This window comes from Scleropages formosus, chromosome 18 (genome assembly GCF_900964775.1).
Source record: "Scleropages formosus chromosome 18, fSclFor1.1, whole genome shotgun sequence".
NCBI lineage: Eukaryota > Metazoa > Chordata > Actinopteri > Osteoglossiformes > Osteoglossidae > Scleropages > Scleropages formosus.
In genome coordinates, this window is record NC_041823.1 from 3,809,020 (window position 1) to 3,828,631 (window position 19,612).

Consider the following 19,612-nt stretch of genomic DNA (forward strand, 5'->3'; position numbering starts at 1 on the left):
AGAAGCATCCCGAAATTGTCGAACGATGAATTTGCCAAACACACATCTTACTACTGGAATTATTTGCACGATTACTTTTTTCCAGTCACATATATGGCTTGCCGAATTGAGCGAAAAAGCTAATTGGATGGTGTTGGGGGGCGGCAGCGCGATTCCCCTGAGATCGCCTCCTCCTTCTCTCAAGAGCGCCCCCCCCCCCCTTCCCCCACTCCCCCCCCATCCCCACCCCATTCTGTTTAGCGCTCATGTGATCCTCATGGGGCGCCCGCTCGCCGGAGGCCATGCATCAAACGCGGCACTTATTTTCAGCTCCCGTTCGAGCCGCTGCTGCAAGGAGGCCTTGACGGAGATTCGGTCGGACCCCACACCCCCCCTCCCCATACACACACACAGCAGGTAGTGCCTTGAGTCACACTCACGCATATTGTTTTGAACGTGTACCATCTGCTGAATACGACTGAGAGAGGCACAAAAAAAAATGTGGCATATGTGTTTTTTAATTATGATGCCGGAGCGGTTCATCAAAGCCCCCCCCCCCCAAACACAAACAGACATGCAGACCTGTGGAGGCTGCGGGTTCAGCTGGCCGAGGGGATGCGGCGCTGTTGCTATGGACGGCATGGGGGGGTTGTGATTTTGGATGCGAAAGCCAAGAAGCCGGGGGGCTGCGGGGGTCTGGCGGAGGGAACCGCCAGCGACCGTCAGCGACCGCCGGCGCAGCGAACCTCAGGAGGTCGCGTCCCACCGGCACGGATGTGATGTAAACACTGCGATGTCAGACTTAATCATTACTGTACGGCGTAAAGGGGTCCAGATCGCGGTTCAACCGTGAAAACCTCCACCGGCCACAGTCTCACTGGAGCTGCATCTAGGATCTGTTATCTGTGAGTGTGCAGGCCGCCACACACACTCCCCCAACACACACACATAAAAAGGGGAGGATTCTGAACAGGGATTAGAAGGGCAATGTTGGGGGGGGGGGTCACTGGGTAACACCTGCAGAAAGATGTTGCGGTTACGCTTCCCCTCCCTCGGAGCTCCCATTGACAAAGGAACCAGCCCCCCCCCCACACACACAACACATACACTCCAATGTGCCAATTTCCTTGCAACTCCTGCCCGCAGTCTGCACTTTCACAGTGGACTTGCAATTGACCCAAACCCCCAGGCTACAGAGGTGGTGGTGACCTTTAACCCCTCATAACGTGACCTCTCAGCCCTAATCGAGGTGACCTTTGACCCCTTGTAGTGTGTAAGGCCTCAATCCTCACTGGAGATCCAGCCTGAATAAATAAGGGACATATATCTGTTTTAATGAGACAAAAGGCTGAATACTCTTTTATCTGACACTTTTCTCCAAGGTGGTTTACCATGTTTCTCCTAGGTGGTTTACCATGTTAGGTTTTTGCACTAAACACTGAGTGATTTACCCATTGATACAGCTGGGTAATTTTTACTGTATTTATTCAGGGTAAGTGCACTGCTCAAGGGCACTGCAGCAGGAAGTGGGATTCGAACCCAGGTCCTTTAAGTGCGAAGGTGCAGCTCTAATCACTACGCCCCCTGCTGCCCACATCTGGCCAGTTAACCACCAAAGTCTCCCTCAAGACCAGTGGAAACTGCACAGCGGACTGGCAGCATCTGTAGGTGAGCTGCCTTCCTAGCTGGAAAAAAAGGTGTGAAAACACGGTAAAACAGGGTTTGTGAACCAACCGCAAGCGACGTCACTCTCTGCTCTGTCCTGGTGCCGCACAGCTAAGGGTCGCAGGAAAACGGCCCGCTAGCCATCACCGGGGCCGGACGCGTTTCAGGAGGAGCAAAGCATCGTGGGATCTGGCGAATTTCTGTTCCTCCTCCTGTGATCTCAACATCTCAGCAGGGACACGGCATCCCCATGTAAACACGGTACACAGGGCATGCTAACGGGCTAGCAGCAAGAGGACGAACATAAACACTGGCGCACACACACACACACACACACACACACCACACACACAGAGGTTTTCACTTCACACCCAATAAGCAGCTTGGGGGAATTTGATTAGTTTTAGGTTTAGGTTAGGGTTACGGTTAGATTTAAGGTGAGGGTTGCAGATAGGGTTAGGGTTAGAGATAGGTTTAGGTTTAGGGTTAGGTTTAAAGGTTAGGGTTATGGATAAATTTAGGGTTAAGATTAAGGACAGAGATAGGTTTAGGGTTAGGGAGAGGTTTAGGTTTAAGGTTAGGGTTAGGGTTAAGGTTCTGGATAACTTTAGGGTCAGAGTTAGATTTAAGGTTAGGGTTAGAGATAGGTTTAGGGTTAAGATTAAGGATAGAGATAGGTTTAGGGTTAGGCAGGGGTTTAGGTTTAGGTTTAAGGTTAGGGTTAGGGTTAAGGTTATGGATAAGTTTAGGGTCAAGATTAGGAATAGAGATAGGTTTAGGGTTAGGGTTGTATGAGGTCAGGGTGACAGATGACACCATCAGTACCATGAAGGTCTTTGAGATGGAGCAGAATGTGAGAACGGACCGTGGCCCACTTAGCGACTTAGGGTACGGTGACCAACTGGCCAGCGACCGGTAACAGTGGTTAGAAAGGTCCCCATCCAATCAAAGGACCCGGGTTCGAATACCAGATACCACGATCAGGAACGGAGTAAAAAATACCCTGTTGTACAAATGGGTAAAACTGGTGTGATTAACTTGGGGTTCAGTTCTCACGCTGTAAACCACGTTGGAGAAAAGCGTGAGGTTAACGAATTGATCGAGGTGACCAAACAGAGCAGGCGTACTGCTGGTAGCCCCCCTCCACCAAGGAGAACTCACAGCTGACCTGTGTTGGGGGGGTGTTTCCAGGACATCAGCGAATGACACACCCTTTAAGTGCTGGGATGACTTGGTCCCCACCCCCCAGCCGTCCAGCTGTTAGGAGCTCCGCCCGCTCTCCGCTCACACGTCACCCCTAACCCTAAACCCCCCTCCAGATGGGTCCCTCCGGAGCCGCAGGGGTTCGGGGTCCATCCCTCATTAAACACACACAAGGTAATAAATAAAACCAGCAAATACACGTGTGTGTCGTTTCTGCCCCGATCGCACACCCCTCCCCCGCCCTCAGCCAGCGCACTCAGTCGTGACTTGTGACTGGTGACCCCTTTGTCCATAAATACACACGATACACACGTAATACACACGTCAAGTTAAAAAAAAAAAAAGAAAAAAACAAGACTTGCCCCGATTATCACAGACCACGTTTACCACAGGACAGCGTACCCTGCCGAGGCGGCTACATCGAGTGTTTCCGTCATTGTGGCAGCAGAAAAATTAAACATAATATTTACGCTTGTTTGTTTATCTGACACTTCTCTCCAAAGCGACTTTCAATTATTTACCCATTTACACAGCTGGGTCATTTTACTCAAATAATTTAGGGTAAGTACCTAACTCGAGGGTACGATAGTTGGAGGTGGGAATCGAACCTGCAACCTTTGGGTCCAAAAGTACTTGCTCTAACCACTACAGTAGCAGCTGCCTCAGTTATTATTATTATTATTGGCAAGAATGTAGCTGAGGAGTGTTTAATTAAAGCAACAAATGGCAATTATCACACAACAGATGTGCTGCTAGTGGGTGGGGGGCTAAACGGGGCAGCAGGTAGCGTAGTGGTTAAAACCGCCACCTTCTCGTCAAAGGTCCTGGGTTCGAATCCCCGCTCCTTCTGCAAGAGCCATGATCACGGCATTTACCCTGAACTAATACGGTAAAAATAAAAGACAATGCTTTGGTGCAGTAGGTGACACGGTGCTTATTGGCACCATGTAAAATATCCAAACGCAGTATGTAAATAAGTGCAATTAATAATAACTATTAATTTTAGCCCGGTTATAAAATATTTGGCCGAGCCGTCCGCGGAGTCCCACGCACTCGCAGCGGCCGTCTTCACGTCACCGCGACAACGCCGTCGTGGCGGGTGGGGGGGGTGTTTGTGGGAGACGCGTTAATCTCCGCAGAAATGTTAATGATCCGGGGAGAGCGTTCGAAGGAAAGCGGTGGCGGCGGTTGCCGTGGCGATGGGAAGCCATCCATCAGGAGGAGGAGCACAAAGGAGCAGGAGTGAGGTCCAGGCTCTCAGCGGCGGCACAGTCAATTAAGCCATAAAACCGTGTTGCGACTAACGAGGGGCCTAATTAACATGCGGCTGCAGGAACGCACCGGCGGTAATAACCGGAAAGCGGGAGCGGAGCTTTTCCTGGGCCGCCGCGTCACGACATCACCGTGGCGATGATGCTCGTGTTGATGAACAGTTTGCGTCGTTCGACAGGGACCGAGCGACAAGCGAAGGGCCGCAGTTCGACCGCTTTGCTGAGCATCCCGGGAGACGGGTTCGCATACCCACACACCAACACACACTCACGAAGGCTGGCTTGTTTCGCAGTAAATGAATATGCTGCGAGAGGAGTCGCCGCAGCGACGGAGTGTCCAATCAGAGCCGCGGCAGGTCAGAGGTCAGGAGGAGTGTGTCGGTAAACATGGCAACGCGAGCGAATTACACACACCTGTTACTCATTTCGCATTAATGAACATAAGTGATTAGATACAGAAATATTTTTCCAAGGTGACTCACAGGGTTGGAGTACAGTAAAATACAGTAAATTAAGTACTGTCATTAGCTCATTCGTACAAAAGAGCAATGCAGTGCAGTGCAACACACACACACACACACAAAACGGGCAATTTAGAGTCCCAGTCAACCTGAAACACATGGGGACTGTGGGAGGAAACCAGAGCACCTGGAGAACACGCACACTCAAGTGAGAAGAGACCCAGTCTTTCCCCGCAGTCAGGACAGGCACCAGATGGACACGGACCGTATGCTGACCGTATACTGACCACATGCTGACCATAGCGTCCCTGAGCACTCAACCTGAGTCCCACAAACACTTAGAGCTCTCAGTGTGTGTGTGTGTGTGTGTGTGTGTGTGTGTGTGTGTGTGTGGGTACATTAGCTTTTGTTACATCTCACATTTCCATCGAGCTGCAGGCTCGACAACTGGGAAGGGAATCAATTTCCCATCTGACTGGTCATGAACAATCAGCATTTTACTATGTTTACCTGCCAGTGTTCAGTAGCAGCATTCTAGTAACTGTAACCATGCCGTATCACTCATCATTTCAACAGGTTCATCTGCAACATAACTAGAAAAATGTAATAATAATAATAATACACACACACATTTTCAGAGCCGCTTGTCCCATACAGGGTCGCGGGGAACCAGAGCCTACCCGGCAACACAGGGCGTAAAGCCAGAGGGGGAGGGGACACACCCAGGACGGGACACCAGTCTGTCGCAAGGCACCCCAAGCGGGACTCGAACCCCAGACCCACTGGAGAGCAGGACCCGGTCCAACCCACTGCGCCACCGCGCCCCCATAATAATAATAATAATAATAATAATAATAATAATAATAATATGTCTGGTCATTGTTTGACACGTCCATCGATGTGACCACTAACCCAACCAGGGTGGCAGCGATTGAGAACCATCCCATAAACACACCAATTGTAATACAACAGACCATTATCCCCACCACAGTCATCACTTTGTCTTCATCCCCATCATCATGATCATTATCATCGACAGGAGTCGTCAGGATGAGCTCAATACCTCCCAGCGCTAAGAGCTCAGCGCAGGGCTCATTGGGGCGCGTCCCGGAGAGCAGCGGCGCGCCACCACCGCAGTCGGCATGAGAAGTGCATCATTTTCCATCGGGGGGCCGGACGATACCCCTGTGCAACCAGCTCACGCCTCCCAGCGTACCAAGCGCAATACCGAATCGGGACGCGACCCCACGACCACCGGTAAATAGCACGGTCGGACATGAGGGATCGCAGCGAGGAGCATGACCAATTAAGGAAAAATATGAAGCAATCTGACCACATCGACCGGCACCTCCACAACACTGACACCTGATGACATCACTGATTGAGGCGTGAATGTCACTTCCAAAATCGTTTTCCACCGAAAAAGCCCAAATTTGTCAGGAACGAAGGGAAATATTGCTGCTCTCTTGCTGTTTTGGGTCATTTCTTCCTTTCCCGCGACAGCCCGGCCGCCTCGCTTTGCTCACGGGTCACATGGCTGTTTTCCACCTGCACATTCACTTATTTCTGTCTTTCCGGCAGGTTCCGCAGTTGGACAGGTGCCAAGTTTGACGGGACAGTGAAATGTAAAATGTACCTCTCCTGTCCCTAACCCTAGGCCTGCGGGAGCGTTCACCGCGGTACCCCGGAGCAGGGTAAGAGGTCCCGCCGTTCGAAACAGCTCTACTCACTGGTTGAGCTCCACGTCGAGGACGAAGCTCCTGCCGAAGGCGTCCACCTGGAAGCTCGCCTGGGCCACGTGTGTCACCTGTGGGAGGGGAAGCAGGGAGAGCAGTGGCAATTAGTGACGAGACAGAACCGCAACGCACCGAGCCGTACCGCGGTACTGGGAACAACATCAGGAGACAAATGTGTGTGTGTGTGCGTATGAGTGTGCGCGCGTGTGGCAGGTGTGTGTGAATCCTGCTAAGTGCACCTCCACTGTGCACCTGAGCAACGCAAACAGCCTGAATCATTAAATATCCCCACATATAAATGACAGACATGTTTAATCAAGATGGACTTTTTTTTCTGCTCAGCAAGTACATTTTCAAAAGGTTTAAAAGAAAATAAAAAAACACACAAATGTACTGTGGTCCGTTTTCAGCTTGGAAGCTCGTCGGGCTGCTCGATTTGGGACGCGTGGGATTTTGCCAGAGGGCCAAGATGAAGGACCACTGCCCCCGAGGCTGGGATTACTGCCCCCCCACCCCCCCAGGGACCCCCTTAAGGGCCATCGAGGCAGGTGCCCATTGACTAAAACCCCGATCTGACCATGCAAGTTGGCGGAAGGATCCTGGGCTGTCATGGCGGCGCCTCCTTCACCGCGAACCCCCTAGGGTCCATCACATCGACCGCAGACATACTGCACGCGAACCGTAGGGGGCGCTATAACGGGCCTCCCCCGGCATCAAGCTCAAACCCCTTGCCGCAGAGCCGGAAGGATCACGACCGCCAACGCACGTGTGACCGTGAGGACAACGCCAGGATGAACCGGACCCCCGCAAACGGCAGACAACATCTAAATGGACCATCTAAATTTAAATGTGCTTTTTGCTGCAACGCTTCTCTTAAGATGACATGAAAGAGGCACCGCGAGCGTTACAGCGTGCGGCGATCCGCTTTCCCATGATGCCTCAGCAGGTTTTCAGCGGACGGATGCGCTGTGAAGGAAAGTACGAATACGATAAAAAGTACGGTAAGTGCGACAGAATACCTCCAGGCAAGGCGAGAAATCATGGTACGTCTTACCTTACACATTTGCATATTTACGTTAGTATTATTTCACTGACGCCTTTCTCCATAGTGACTTAGTGCTGAGCTACTTACACTGATTTACCCATTAACACAGCAGGGTAATTTGTACTCTCAGTACCCCCGCAGGAGGTGGATGTTTATTCGAAATTCTACCCGCAAACCACTTATTGTCCTGGAGAAATAATAATTCAGTTTTCTTTATGTATTAATTTGTCTGTTCATCTTTAGCCGTGTCTGAGGGAAGGGACCCGGCTCTCATTCTGGTTTTTACCGTGAAAAATCCCAAAAGAGTTTTGGAAAAACAATAACTCTTAGTTTAAGGTCAAGTTTGTGTGAGACTAAAAGGAAACAAATAAGGAACCGGGGTACATGGGGGGGTCTTTCGCTCCCCTGCCGTCACGTAACAAGAAGACATCACAAAATAATCGTGTCCTTTCTTTGTTCACGGAGGAACACCAGCGCGCGACCCGGAGCTGCCCCCCCCGACCCCACATGTGAGCGCCGATGGAACACAAGGGTCCAGGGGGACGCAGCTGTCACCTCTCAATAGGGCCCGTCCATTAAAGTGCCGTAGCTAAGGGAAATGTCCACTATACACAAGGACACCTGGACAATAGCCAGTGCGTCTGTGGACGGGGGAACAATCGAACCCGGAACCATCTGAGGGAGCGCACAGACACACAGTCCCGGGGATAGGCCACCTGACCATCCTGGCATAAAACATTGAAAGAAATGAAATCTATAAAAGTAGGAAAGAGACTGATGGTAGACAAGTTATTATAGATCCACAGAAATATTATGTAGCTTTAGTCACTGACACAAGTTCCACATGAGAAGGTGTAACCACATAACCTACTGGATAAGCTCCCCTTTTGCAGAGTCAGCAGTTCATATCCAGTGTGGAGCTATAAATAAGCAGGAGCCCCCAGCAGGGAGACAGAAGCAGGTTGGGTCAGGGCTGAGTTTTCATTCTCATTATACAGTATGGTTATGATCTGATGACGATTATAAGATTATGATATGATGGATCCTCAAAAACAGCACGTGTGAAGAAGTGCAGGTATTAATGCAGATCTCGCCTTTGTTCTTCCATCCTCCAAAAATAATTATTGAAAGAAACGTTTCGTACTGAGGGGTAAATCAAAGTAAAACAGGGAACGTGGTGCAGAAAGCGAGTGATTTTTATTTTCCCCGCACGCGCGGTTCTCGTTGCCCAGAGACAACAGGACGCTGCGGGTAAACAAAGCCGGTCGCGCGCCGGTCTGCGCTGCTTCCACGCGGAGGCGCGGGGACACAAAGGGTTAAGGCACGTGACGGCGCTGCCATCTGCAGCGTGCAGCAGACGCCGCTCGAGCCCGGGCGCGAGGCCTGCGACTCGAGAGAGGGGCAGAAGGACACCCCCCCCCCCGAAACCCCCACCCCCGACCGGCGCAGCAAGCGGGACGCACAAAAAGCGGGATAGAGCCCCCCCCCACAGCCTGCCTTTGTTCAGCACCACACACACACACACACACACACCTCACTAAGGTATATATACAGTACTGCCCAATAGACACTTTCTCATGATGCGAGATGTAGATTGTAAATATTTACAGTTCTAAACCCTTTAAACCTGTAATAATAACCAGGTAACGATACTTTGTAGCAGGAGCCGCTTGTTGCTGTTTTTCCATATTGACACTTACAGTAAAGAGCACTGACTCTTTATATTTCAGCATCAAGTTCCTTCAATACACTCAAAATTGAACACTCACAATACATCTATCTGTGTGCGTGTGTGTGTGTGTGTGTCTCCACTGATGTCCGTTCTGATCAAAGGTATTATGAGGTCAGGAAGCGTTATGAAAACTGCTCACCATATATCACCGAACGGCGTGTGTGAGGCACCACTGCGGTGTGTAACGACCATCCTCATATTTCATATTTCATATTTCAAGAGCATAACGTCGTGTTTTCTTTTCTTTTCTCTTCTTACAGTATAGTAGTGTATATGAAGAAGGACGGGGATGCGCGGAGGGACTGAAACACGCGCCACGTGCCGCGCTGTGCTTTACAGAAGAAAGGTTCGCTCTACCTTTTTATTTGTACGATTGATGAGAAACAGCAGTTTTGTGTTTTCTGCCCTTTCACTTTCTATCATGTCGGCGTTTTTCACCCTTTCTGTACTGTACACGATCGCGGTGGAAGCGCAGCCTTTTGTCTGAGCAGGAATTCCAGAGTCGGAGCAGATCTGCGTGTCCGTCTCACACGCACCGCCCGACACACTCGCACGGTGTCAATAAATAAATGGAGATGGAACACATTGTGACACACCGCGAACCTCAAAAAAACGGATCTGGGCCCGAAAAGGCGCAGCCACGAGCTGAAAAAGGCCAGTTAAATGTAATAAAAACACCGCCCCCCCCAAAAAAAAGGAGAAGCTAAATAAATAAATAAATAAATAAATAAAAGGATCGGCAAAGGAAAGCGTCTCCAAGGGCGACCAGGCGCGCGGTCCGACCAGTGGGGCTCTGGCGCGCGCCCGGAGGAGGCGGGAGCGAGAGGGGGACGGCTCGCGCTCACGCTCGCGCTCGCGCTCTTACCTGCCCAGGGTGGGAGCGCGCCGCGATCCTGGTGTCCAGCACGTCGTGCGCGATCTGGCCGTCCCGGTGCATGGAGTAGATGAGCCGGAGGGGGACGGTGCTCTCGGCCCCGGGGAGGCCCCCGGCATCTCCTTGGAGAAGAACGGCGACAACGACACACACGCAGAGACAGAGACACGCGACACTTACTAGAGAGACACATCATCATGATGCGAAACGCACCGGGGAGGTGCGGAAAGGGCGCGCGCGGGGGGCTGCGGGTCTCCCGCACCGGAGCCGTCAAACGCGTAACCCAAATAACGCGCGCAAGTGGGTTCGCTCGGCTCGAGGCGAGCGGCCGCGGTCGCGCGCGCACGCGCGCGCGGCGCGAGCCCCCTTCCCCGGCGGAGCGGCGCGATCGCATGCATCTTTAATGGGTGTTTACGGCGGAAATCGGGATGCGGAGGCTTCAAAAAAAAAAGCAAAACAAGATGAAAAAAAAAACAGGCGTCCTGAGCGCATGATCGAGGTGAAACCGCATCCGCAGCGCATCCGCACCACATCCGCACCACATTCGTACCACATTTGTACCACATTCCCAGCACGGAGGCGGAACGGGCTGCGTTACCTGCTCCTCCGGGGACGAGGATGCCGGACGGAGGGGCGCAAATCGCCCCGCAGACGCACAGCAACAAAATCCCACATCGCGCCGACATCGTAGCGTCACACGGCTCGCAGCAGAAGAGCCTCCCGAAAAGACACGCGCGCGCACACACACACGCGCGCAAAAACGGGCAACCGTGTGTGTCGTTAGAGGACCGGAGTGAAACACATCGGCGCGTGCTCGGGATGCTCCATCGGGATGCTGGAGCGGCGGAGCGCGGAGACACCTCCTCCTCCTCCTCCTCCTCCTCCTCTTGCTGCTGCTGCTCTCCTCTCCTCCTCCTCCTCCTCAGAACACACCGACATCCAGCGGCTCGCCGCAGAAACGCCTCGTGCATACACATGAACGCGCCTGAGGGGGGGGCGGCTGAGCGCGTGCGGGATGTCGGGAGCTGTAGTCACGGGCGCGTGACGCACCGTGCTCCGCAATGTTACGCGCTCCGTGGGATTACGGCGTGAAAGCGGACAAAAGGGTTATTTCTTCTTTTATTGATCAGCAGTGCAAATAAACCGACGCTTCAGTGGGAGGAAAAGGGCAGAAACTTGTTTACATTTCAATAAACACCAAATAGACAACAACACAAAAACACAACAGAACAAGAGAAGAGAATAAAATCTCAGCCCATAATAAACATGGCACAAGACACATTCCTACAATTCATCATGATAATACTCTCATAATTACTTTACAGAAAACATTCATTCACAAATAAATGGATTTATTCACCAACCTGTCGCGCTTCCACTTAAAATCACTTTCGGAGCCACTAAAGCGGTGACAACAAGTAAAACCAGAGTCTACAAACACAATGTAATTCTCAGGTTTTGCCCATAAATCCTTTGAAAGTGTTTAAAGTCAGAATAACAAAGTAAATTAAAAAGGTAAAACACCCAGTGTTTATGTGTCTCATTATTCTGCCATATTTTAAAAACTTAGGGGGGGGGCTCTAATTTCTCCCCAATTTCTACTGTATAAAATTACTCAACTTTAAAAACTGGTCTATGGTTGATTTGAGCACCAGTTAACCCCCTGTGTGTGTGTGGGGGGGGGGTCTTTCTCCTGGATGTGGGCTCACCCTATGGGCCCCCAATAACAATTTACATTAACTGTCTTATGTGTAAAATGAGGACTCACTGACAACAAGAACAGAAAACACCAAACACACCTCGGAAAGTGATAGAAAATCTGGAAAAGGCCAAACGAAAAATAACACACAGCACACAGGGGCAGTAGGCATTATTTACTGACCCCCCCAATCCAATCCCATACCCACAAAAATGTAACACAGAAAACTCTCGCTGCTAATAAAATAACAGACAGCATCGACACACCTCTTCGAAACGCTCGTAAAATTGCACAAAGCATAACAAACTGGCCTCACACACGTAAAATGAACCATAATTTCATGACTAAAACCACAAGAAATACCATAAAGTAACAAGAACACTGGTAGCACAAGACAGTAAAAAAAATCACACACATTCCTGATGGAGTAACTGACGGTACTGATAACTGACGCTTCTGAAATGGACTTTTACAGGAAACTGTCGTTAAAATGAACATAAAAAACTGAAAGAGCACAAAGACACACAACACCATAAAAAAGGTTTGAAATGTCAAAGAAAATTAAAATAACATCATCTTTAAAATGAGTGATCACTTTTTCTAGTCAATAATCCCCCTCCACCCAGAACCAATATGAGTTGAACCTGGGGAGGGGGGGGCGCCCAGGGACACACACACACATACACACCTGTACAGTGTGCTCCAACTGGAGAGGGGGTGGGAGCAAATCTTCTGGGTCTTTTTGGAGGAGCACCATCAACCCGGCACCCCCTAAGCTTCACTCATCATATCCCAGTCATCCAGCCTGGGGGTGGTGGGGGGGGTGTCCTTCCCAACAGTACTGTGAATGCAACCCAGTGTCAGTCAACCAGTCCACACCAGCTGCAGGTTGGCTGGAATCCGAAAGCCTCTTCCACCTTAGCAGCAGCGGGGAGATCCTTCCAGGACAACTGGACCACACCATCATAAATGTGGATTCCATAACATTTATTGTGATCGCATCCCCAAACCCAAGTGTAGGTGGGTTCACACTTTAATGTGTAATTCAGTGTTGAGGCTGCAGTGCAGAACAATTCGTACCTCTGGCCTCACATTCGGGCTGAACACCAGTTTAACACCTCATTTATTGAGTTACCTGCAGCTTTTTGCCAAACACATTTACAATGTACCGTTACTTTGTGGTTTTCACAGTAGGGTACTTTTTACCAAAGCAATTGAGGGTGAATTGTCATGTAACCATTACATCACCTGCTGCCTGCACTACTTTCATGTCTGATATACAGTATTTCAGCTTTGGCATCTATTTGTAGGGAAAAAGGGACAAAAATGTACGAGTGACGTTGACAGCGAAGGCTGGCGGTCCTGGACAAGCCCTCTGTGCTACTCTGTTCCACCAAAGCTCTCTATCAGATCTGTTTAACTGCGCTGTTCATTTAATTTAATTGATGTAGCTGTAAACAGAGGTGCATGTCATAATGCTTTAATCATTTAATAACACCAGAAAATTCCGCAAATCTGTATTTGAATTAATCCAAACCCGTAACAGTGTAACTGGAATAATAATCACTGAATTATTCAGACAGAAAAGTCAAGCAAGGTGCTGCTCACGGTTACAGGTACTCTTCCAATGACACAATTTAAAAATAATCATGGACCAGCTAATGTATGCAGTTCAACTAGCAGGTGAGTAGAGCCTGATCAACGGGACATATGGATCCAACAGCGAGCAGCGTACACTGGTGTGTATCAAATGGTGTAGCACAAAATAATGTAAAATCCTTTAAAATGCCAATTTAACCCTGACAAAGGTCTTAATTTGTGTCTGAGAAGTGGGACTTTGCTGACACACAAAGGAAACAATAGCAGCACCCAAACTATTAATTTAAACAGCTCAAATGGTCATGTTGTAATGAGAATCCCGGGATATAGACTAAAAATAAAAAAAGACCTTAAATTATCATTTGAAGTTTTTGACAGCAGGAAGAAGAGCAGTTAAGAACCTGAGAGCAAAACATGACATTGTTGGTTCAAGTCTTGGTAGGGAACCTGCTTTTTCTTTATTGTGTGTGTGTATATATACACTGTACATATAAACACACACAGACAAATTATATAATTTTGCATGTATAAAAAATAAAGCAGTTTGAACCTTATAGTTAGTGCCAGGTGAGTTTGGCTTTACAGTCTATGTGGCTGATGCATCATCGCTCTGAAAGCTAACATTTGCAACTGTTAACTGTTCAGTTAAATATAAACTCTATTTAACACTTCAGCTGCAGCCTAAACAGGCCAAAACCATGTGGCATTTCGTATTTAGAAACATTTACATTCCCTACGTAAAAATGTACACATTATAAAGTGTAAACAATGAGCCACTTTTAGAGATGCTGTAAGCATGCTGGCCCCCCCACACCCGCATTGAGTGCCCCGATCCAGAGGACCCCCACACACATCCTGTGATTTCCAATTCTGTTTGTGCATTTTTGTCATGTCAGTTAATCCTCGCTTTGGTCACATCTGCCAAGTTGAGGCTGTCACTCGCGTCCTGTTTCTAATTACCATCGGCAGGGTTCTCACTGACATTTCCCACGTCCCTGCAGCTGCACCCATTTGAACCACAAACACAAACACAGAGGGCTGCTTGAGTCACACCAAGTGCTGCTCACATAGCATCTGATGGCCACACAACGCAAGCAAACAGCACATTTACTCTCCGCTGTTTTTTAAAAGTATTCTATTTTTTTTTTTTTTCCTTCCCCTTGCGGGCCATTGCCTCTCTGATGCGATGCCAACTGTGAGTCGCAGCATTCGTGGGTTTTCTCTACAAACAGCAGTGCCAGTTTATCCTTTTCTTCGGCCATCGTCCCGTTTCCAGGCAGCGGACGTTTCACGCCGCCTCCAAAGCTGGACTGTTTTTGTACCGAGCACCAATAGCAAACTGCGAGTTTGTTTATTTTCCATCAAATAACTGACGTTCCATAATTAGGGCAAAGTCATAGCCCAGTTGAGCAATGGCCTCAATTTCAATTTTGATTTGTTTTCCTGACTTTCAGCACGGAACATCCAGCTGCTTTAATACTGATGGATTTCAGCCTTGGCTTTCTTACACTCTGTACTGCAGCACCACAGTGCCTATATACAGTTAAAAGTAAACCTGTACATACTGGAGACATTACCAAATAACATTAAAAACACTCTTACGGTATGAAAATGTCACATTGCTGGAAGATGTCATTTTACAAAAATATGCATAAATTTTCAAAAAAAATAAGATGTACCTTTCTGAATCTCATTTTATACAAGCTTGCTAAATAGTGCCTGAGATACAATTCTGTCATTTCTGCCTAAGACATTTATACAACAGTTCATATAAAGAGAATAAAAGAATTTATAATACACCCATTTTATACACACAAAGACAAACCACTGAAGCACAATACAGCTAGCAAGGCTCCAGGGCCTCCTGCATTTACATTGTTTTCTAAAATAATACTCCATTAAAATTTTTGTGCAGTTTAAAGGAGAAAGAGCTACCTTCACTATTTTTCTTCTAACACAGTGTGAAGTGTTACAGTGGCCTCATTAATCAAAACCTCTGAACTCCATGTCCATGTCCTCACTTGACTCAAACAGCTGCCACAGGTTCTGAAGGGGACAGCTCAAGAAGTCTGTCTCTTCAAGGGCTCCTTTGGGGACCCTTTTCTTGACTTTCTGCTGCCTTCTGAAACTCTTCACTTTTCCCAGGCTCCTGGCAGGGGAGCTCCATGTTTCGCTTGCGTTACTGCAAGGGGTTTGCGCGGTCCTCTCCTGTGATGTCTCTTCCAGTACTTTTGGATTCTGTTCTTCTTCCGCTGCTGGCACTGGCACATTGTCCCCATGCAGCTCATCGACATCCAGTTGTCCATGAGCAACTTTAACATCTTCAGTGGAAGCAGAACCCTCTAAATCCTCTGGGAAACTTGGCAATGAATGGTGTTCTTTGCTAGTCCCTTTGTCTGGCACCTGACCACTGATACACCTCAAAGTAATATCTGTCACACTGGTGTCTGATGGCTGTCTAATGACCGAAACAGGTGTTTTATCCAAGACGTCCCCCTCAGCCACATGATGGTGGTGCCCAATGGGGCCACAGGAACTCGCTGGAAGCTCAGAGCTGCACTTCTTTGGTGTGTACAGGGGAGCAGTGCATTCCAAGGTGTTGGAGGTTCTGTGTCTTGTAGTGAGGCCCCACAGGGAGCATATGTCCATGTCTTCATCACCACCACCACCCATGTCCCTCTTCACCTCCAAATTTGTCAAAGACGTGTGGATGACAGCAGAAGAAACACTGAACCTTCTCCTGTACAGGACCAAAAGCAGTACATTAAATACACAGCTCTCACTTGGCAGATGAAAATTTTAAATCACGGGACACATAATTCTTACTTTTTTGTTTGACTTTGGAGATTGTCAAAGTCAAATTCCAGCCCTGAGATGAGTCTGTCCACGATGGAGTATGCATCAGTCTTCAAAAAAGCTTTGTGCTGCTCACCACTGACATGCTGAACGAGGAGTGGAAATGCCATTTCACGAACACGGCAATGACACATGTGAGCAGTACATGTAAGGTCTTTTCTACATACCGCTTGGAGGTTTTCATATTTGAAAACACAGCATTCACAGTATCCACCACGTTTCTTTTCCCTGGCTTCTGGTACCTTGCCCTTGACTTTGTAGGGCTTGTCTCCTCTCTCCTTGTCTTTGGTCCTAGGGGAGGTGGAAGTCAGAAGGTAAAAAGTAATCTGACAATTTAAGGTGATTTACAGTTTGAAGGATAACGATATAATTTATATACTCATACTTGCACTCCTTCAGTTTCTTCCCACTGACAATCTTCCCACTGCCTTCCATGAGAAATGGCGTACATGGAGGTTCCGTGGTGAAATTAATCTCAGGCAGGTAAGGCATGGAAAGATAGATTGGTTTATAGTGCCTGCGAGAGATTGAGTTGAGCAGGTCGGCAATCAGTAAGGACTTTCCTTTCTTTTTTTTAAAAAAAAAAAACCCTTTTACCCGACTGAACACTAGCACTGCAACACTAGGCTGTGTTGGTAGCTTAAACAGGACTTCCAAAATAAGGATCAACCAACAACTTCCACAATTCAGAAATAGCCTATTTAGCAATAAAACTATAAATGACTGTCTGAAAACCCAAATGCTTCGAGATAGTTACTCTCATTTACCTATACAAATTTGTGCCAAAGATTTTTTTATGTGCCTTCACAAGCTTTGAGTTATTGAAACCTAGCAGTACAGCTGTCAAACTTACCTGCTGCTGTCTTCAACTTTTATGAAAGGTCTTCTGATTCTTCCTGCTGGAAAGGAGTTTGCATTAAAAAAGAACATGCATCTTCACAGATGGTCTACATAAATGCTTTTCTGTTCTTTGGAAACATTTTCAGGGTCGGAATACTTTTTACAAGGCACCATATATATTGTAATATATAAACACGCTTACCATTGTATTTATGAAAAGATTTTTCTGTTGGTCCAGTCTGAGAAAATAGAAATGATGACCTCAGGCCAAGAGCAAAACAAAAGCCAAAAGCAAGAGTTTCAATCCACTGAGAAAATTACAAAAAAAGAGACAAAATTGAAACTTACATCTTTTTTCTCACCAGTGGTGGTTACTTTATTAGATGTGGTAAAATCTCTTTTCTTTTTTTCAATATAAGAGACAATATCTGAAATAAAAGATAAGAATGAAAAACAAATACTTAAGAAAAAGACAAATTCATATTTTAGTCTAATCCAATTTTCTACAGCAGCATTATAAAAGTTCTCCACCATGTAATTTATATCATGAATGCCTGACATGTTCTCTTTCACACACTGTTATATGGGGAAACAGGTAGAATGGCAATGAAGGACATTAAGCTGTAATGGTAAAATTGTAGGTTATACTGAATAACAAGTTACTAGGTAAATGTCTGGTAATAAACAGATAAAAATACCATCAATGTAAAGGATTTTGACACCCCAATCCAAGGCATTGGATATTATTCTGTTGATCTGTATCCGTTCCTAAAAAAAAAAAGTAAAAATAGCAAACAAAGACTTTAATTTAAAAGCAAAAGCTCTTGACATATTAGTAAGTGACCAAAAAAGTACTATTTAGCTTGTGCTGGTTTAGCATATCTATTCACCCACCTGTTCCTTTATGACTTTCTCAACTAATGATTTTCCCCTACTTGCGGGTATCTTCAAAAAAAAAAAAAAAAAAAAAAAAAGGGGGGGGGGGGAACAAATGCAACAAAGTTAAAACTTCAAGAAGAGCACAAGGTTCTATACGTGCAAGATGTGTTGTTACAGGAGTAATCGATCATAATAAAAAGCATTTAGATGAAATGTCATGAAGAGCAAAACCAGAGTGGAGGTGCTCACAGATCCCACTGGGCTCTTTGGGCTTCCTCGCTTGTTGCTGGGATGAGGGGAGCTGAGGCTTGATGCTGAGCTGGGGCTCGGCACCACAGAGCTCCTGCCCAGACGCTGGACATATCTGGCCTCCTGTTTGTCTGATACAAGGTATCTTATCTCTTTGCTGAAGAACTTCTCAATGGTCTGGCAGGGTGAAAAAACAACTGTTACACCCACTGAGAAAGTAACTCAATCACAATGCGAGCGCCTCTAAAACAACGTCACGGGTGTTCGAAGCATTACCAGAAAGTATCACAGATGCATAAAAAGAGCACAAGCACCGCAGAACGTACCCCTCCTAACTTTTTGATGTCTTTCTCCAAAGCCTCACTTTTTTTACTGAACTGCAAATCCAAGTAAAAACACTTTCCTAACAGGGGTTTGTACTGTAACGGAGACGGATGACTCGCTGCGCAGCTTCGTTTCGACGAAAACTTGCGAGGCCCATCCTCCACATTGGACTCTATGAAAGGAGAGAGGCAAAAATTGGCAGTCACTTCAGAAAAAAAAAACAGGAAGGACATAACTCAAATAATTCAACAATTCAAAATCATAGGGAAAAGGGAATACCTTGCAGCTTAGGTTGGGCAGATTTCATTTTAGGTGGTCAGCTAGTAGTTCAACTAGCTGAAAGAGGAAGACAATCTCTTGAAGAACAACAAGCCACAAGGTCCGCTAAGCCTGATTTACAGTAACTTAAATGGAAAGCTGTACGAAAATGGGTCTAAAAGTGTAGATTATATTGTTGGCGACCAAAGCATCAAGACTGAAATGTTGCAGAACTCATGATGATAATAATAACACAACAACAACTTCAAGTTATTTCTTATTATTAATTTAAACCAAGACCATAGACTGCACACAGTTCTCGTGTTATGAAACAACAACAACTAGTGAGAGAACTGAAGAGTTTGTCAAGTCAAGTGTTTCCCAAAGGCGGTAAAATGAGGTCGCGTGTTCGTTCACGCGCCGCCGTTCGCTTTTAAAAATGTCCGTTAACGAGGGGCGCTACTAGACTAGTAGTAGTACTACAACTTACAAGTCAGTAAACTTGAAACCATACCCAACGAGACAGCGAAAATAGCGTACTTTTCTCACAGCCTGCGCAAACACAACATTGCAAACGCACAATCTCTGGAGGAACGTCCCCTTTAGCAGAAAAAAAAAGGGAGAACCGCCGGGAAAAAAAAATGTCCGCTTCTCCCTGACAGCAAAACCGGATCCTACTGTTTGTTTCTTCTTTCCCGCTCCTCGCACGAGAGGGTCTGCGCCTGCGTCACCACCTAACGGGAGCGCATCGACGTTTTCGCGTTGACACATTCCACCCTCAATCTCAACAAACAATCCACAAGCAAGTAGGAACCAAAACGAAAACCACATGAAATTGACGATGATATATAAAATGTAACGCAACTTAATTTTCTTGCTTTTTTAAATGTTGGATATTACTGCGGTGTTGGGGGACTTTAAGCGCTTTACCTCACGAATGTG

At 47.3% G+C, this 19,612-nt stretch overlaps 2 protein-coding genes across 9 annotated transcripts in view; both read right to left on the reverse strand.

Annotated features, from left to right (window-relative positions):
- Positions 1–11,123, reverse strand: part of adam22 (ADAM metallopeptidase domain 22) — a 56,122-nt gene extending 44,999 nt beyond the window's left edge. The window contains exons 1-3 of one of the 5 annotated variants that reach the window (XM_029245942.1): positions 10,565–11,123; positions 9,958–10,088; positions 6,310–6,386 (exon numbers count right to left, since the gene is read on the reverse strand). In XM_029245942.1, coding sequence (XP_029101775.1) covers positions 6,310–6,386; positions 9,958–10,088; positions 10,565–10,943 — 587 coding nt within the window. In that variant the 5' untranslated portion in view covers positions 10,944–11,123. The remainder of the gene's footprint in view (positions 1–6,309; positions 6,387–9,957; positions 10,089–10,564) is intronic. The other 4 variants (XM_029245940.1, XM_029245939.1, XM_029245938.1 and 1 more) reach the window with 4 other exon arrangements.
- A 3,299-nt stretch (positions 11,124–14,422) lies between these two features.
- On the reverse strand, positions 14,423–19,362 carry dbf4 (DBF4-CDC7 kinase regulatory subunit). 4 transcript variants are annotated; one of them, XM_018762931.2, is made up of 13 exons: positions 19,211–19,362; positions 18,692–18,748; positions 18,415–18,584; positions 18,089–18,265; positions 17,855–17,905; positions 17,659–17,728; positions 17,309–17,388; positions 17,163–17,199; positions 16,974–17,019; positions 16,506–16,637; positions 16,363–16,411; positions 16,091–16,206; positions 14,423–16,004 (listed from the first exon to the last, which is right to left on the reverse strand). In XM_018762931.2, exons 2-13 carry the CDS (start codon positions 18,717–18,719, stop codon positions 15,248–15,250), a joined length of 1,713 nt encoding a protein of 570 aa, XP_018618447.1. In that variant the 5' UTR covers positions 18,720–18,748; positions 19,211–19,362; the 3' UTR covers positions 14,423–15,247. The 4 variants fall into 4 exon arrangements, with proteins under 4 accessions (XP_018618447.1, XP_018618446.1, XP_018618444.1 ...); XM_018762930.2 differs by having other exon boundaries at positions 16,288–16,411; XM_018762928.2 differs by having other exon boundaries at positions 16,091–16,411.
- Between the last annotated feature and the right edge of the window lie 250 nt (positions 19,363–19,612).

Bases quoted from the DNA above. Each gene is read 5' to 3' on its own strand.
- dbf4 (XM_018762928.2), bottom strand. From the start codon at position 18,719: ATGAAATCTGCCCAACCTAAGCTGCAAG. The intron at 17,906-18,088 runs GTGAGCACCTCC...TTTTTTTTGAAG, and splicing joins CAAAGAGCCCAGTGGGATCT to ATACCCGCAAGTAGGGGAAA. The intron at 16,638-16,973 runs GTAAGTTTGACA...AATCTCTCGCAG, and splicing joins AAAGTTGAAGACAGCAGCAG to GCACTATAAACCAATCTATC.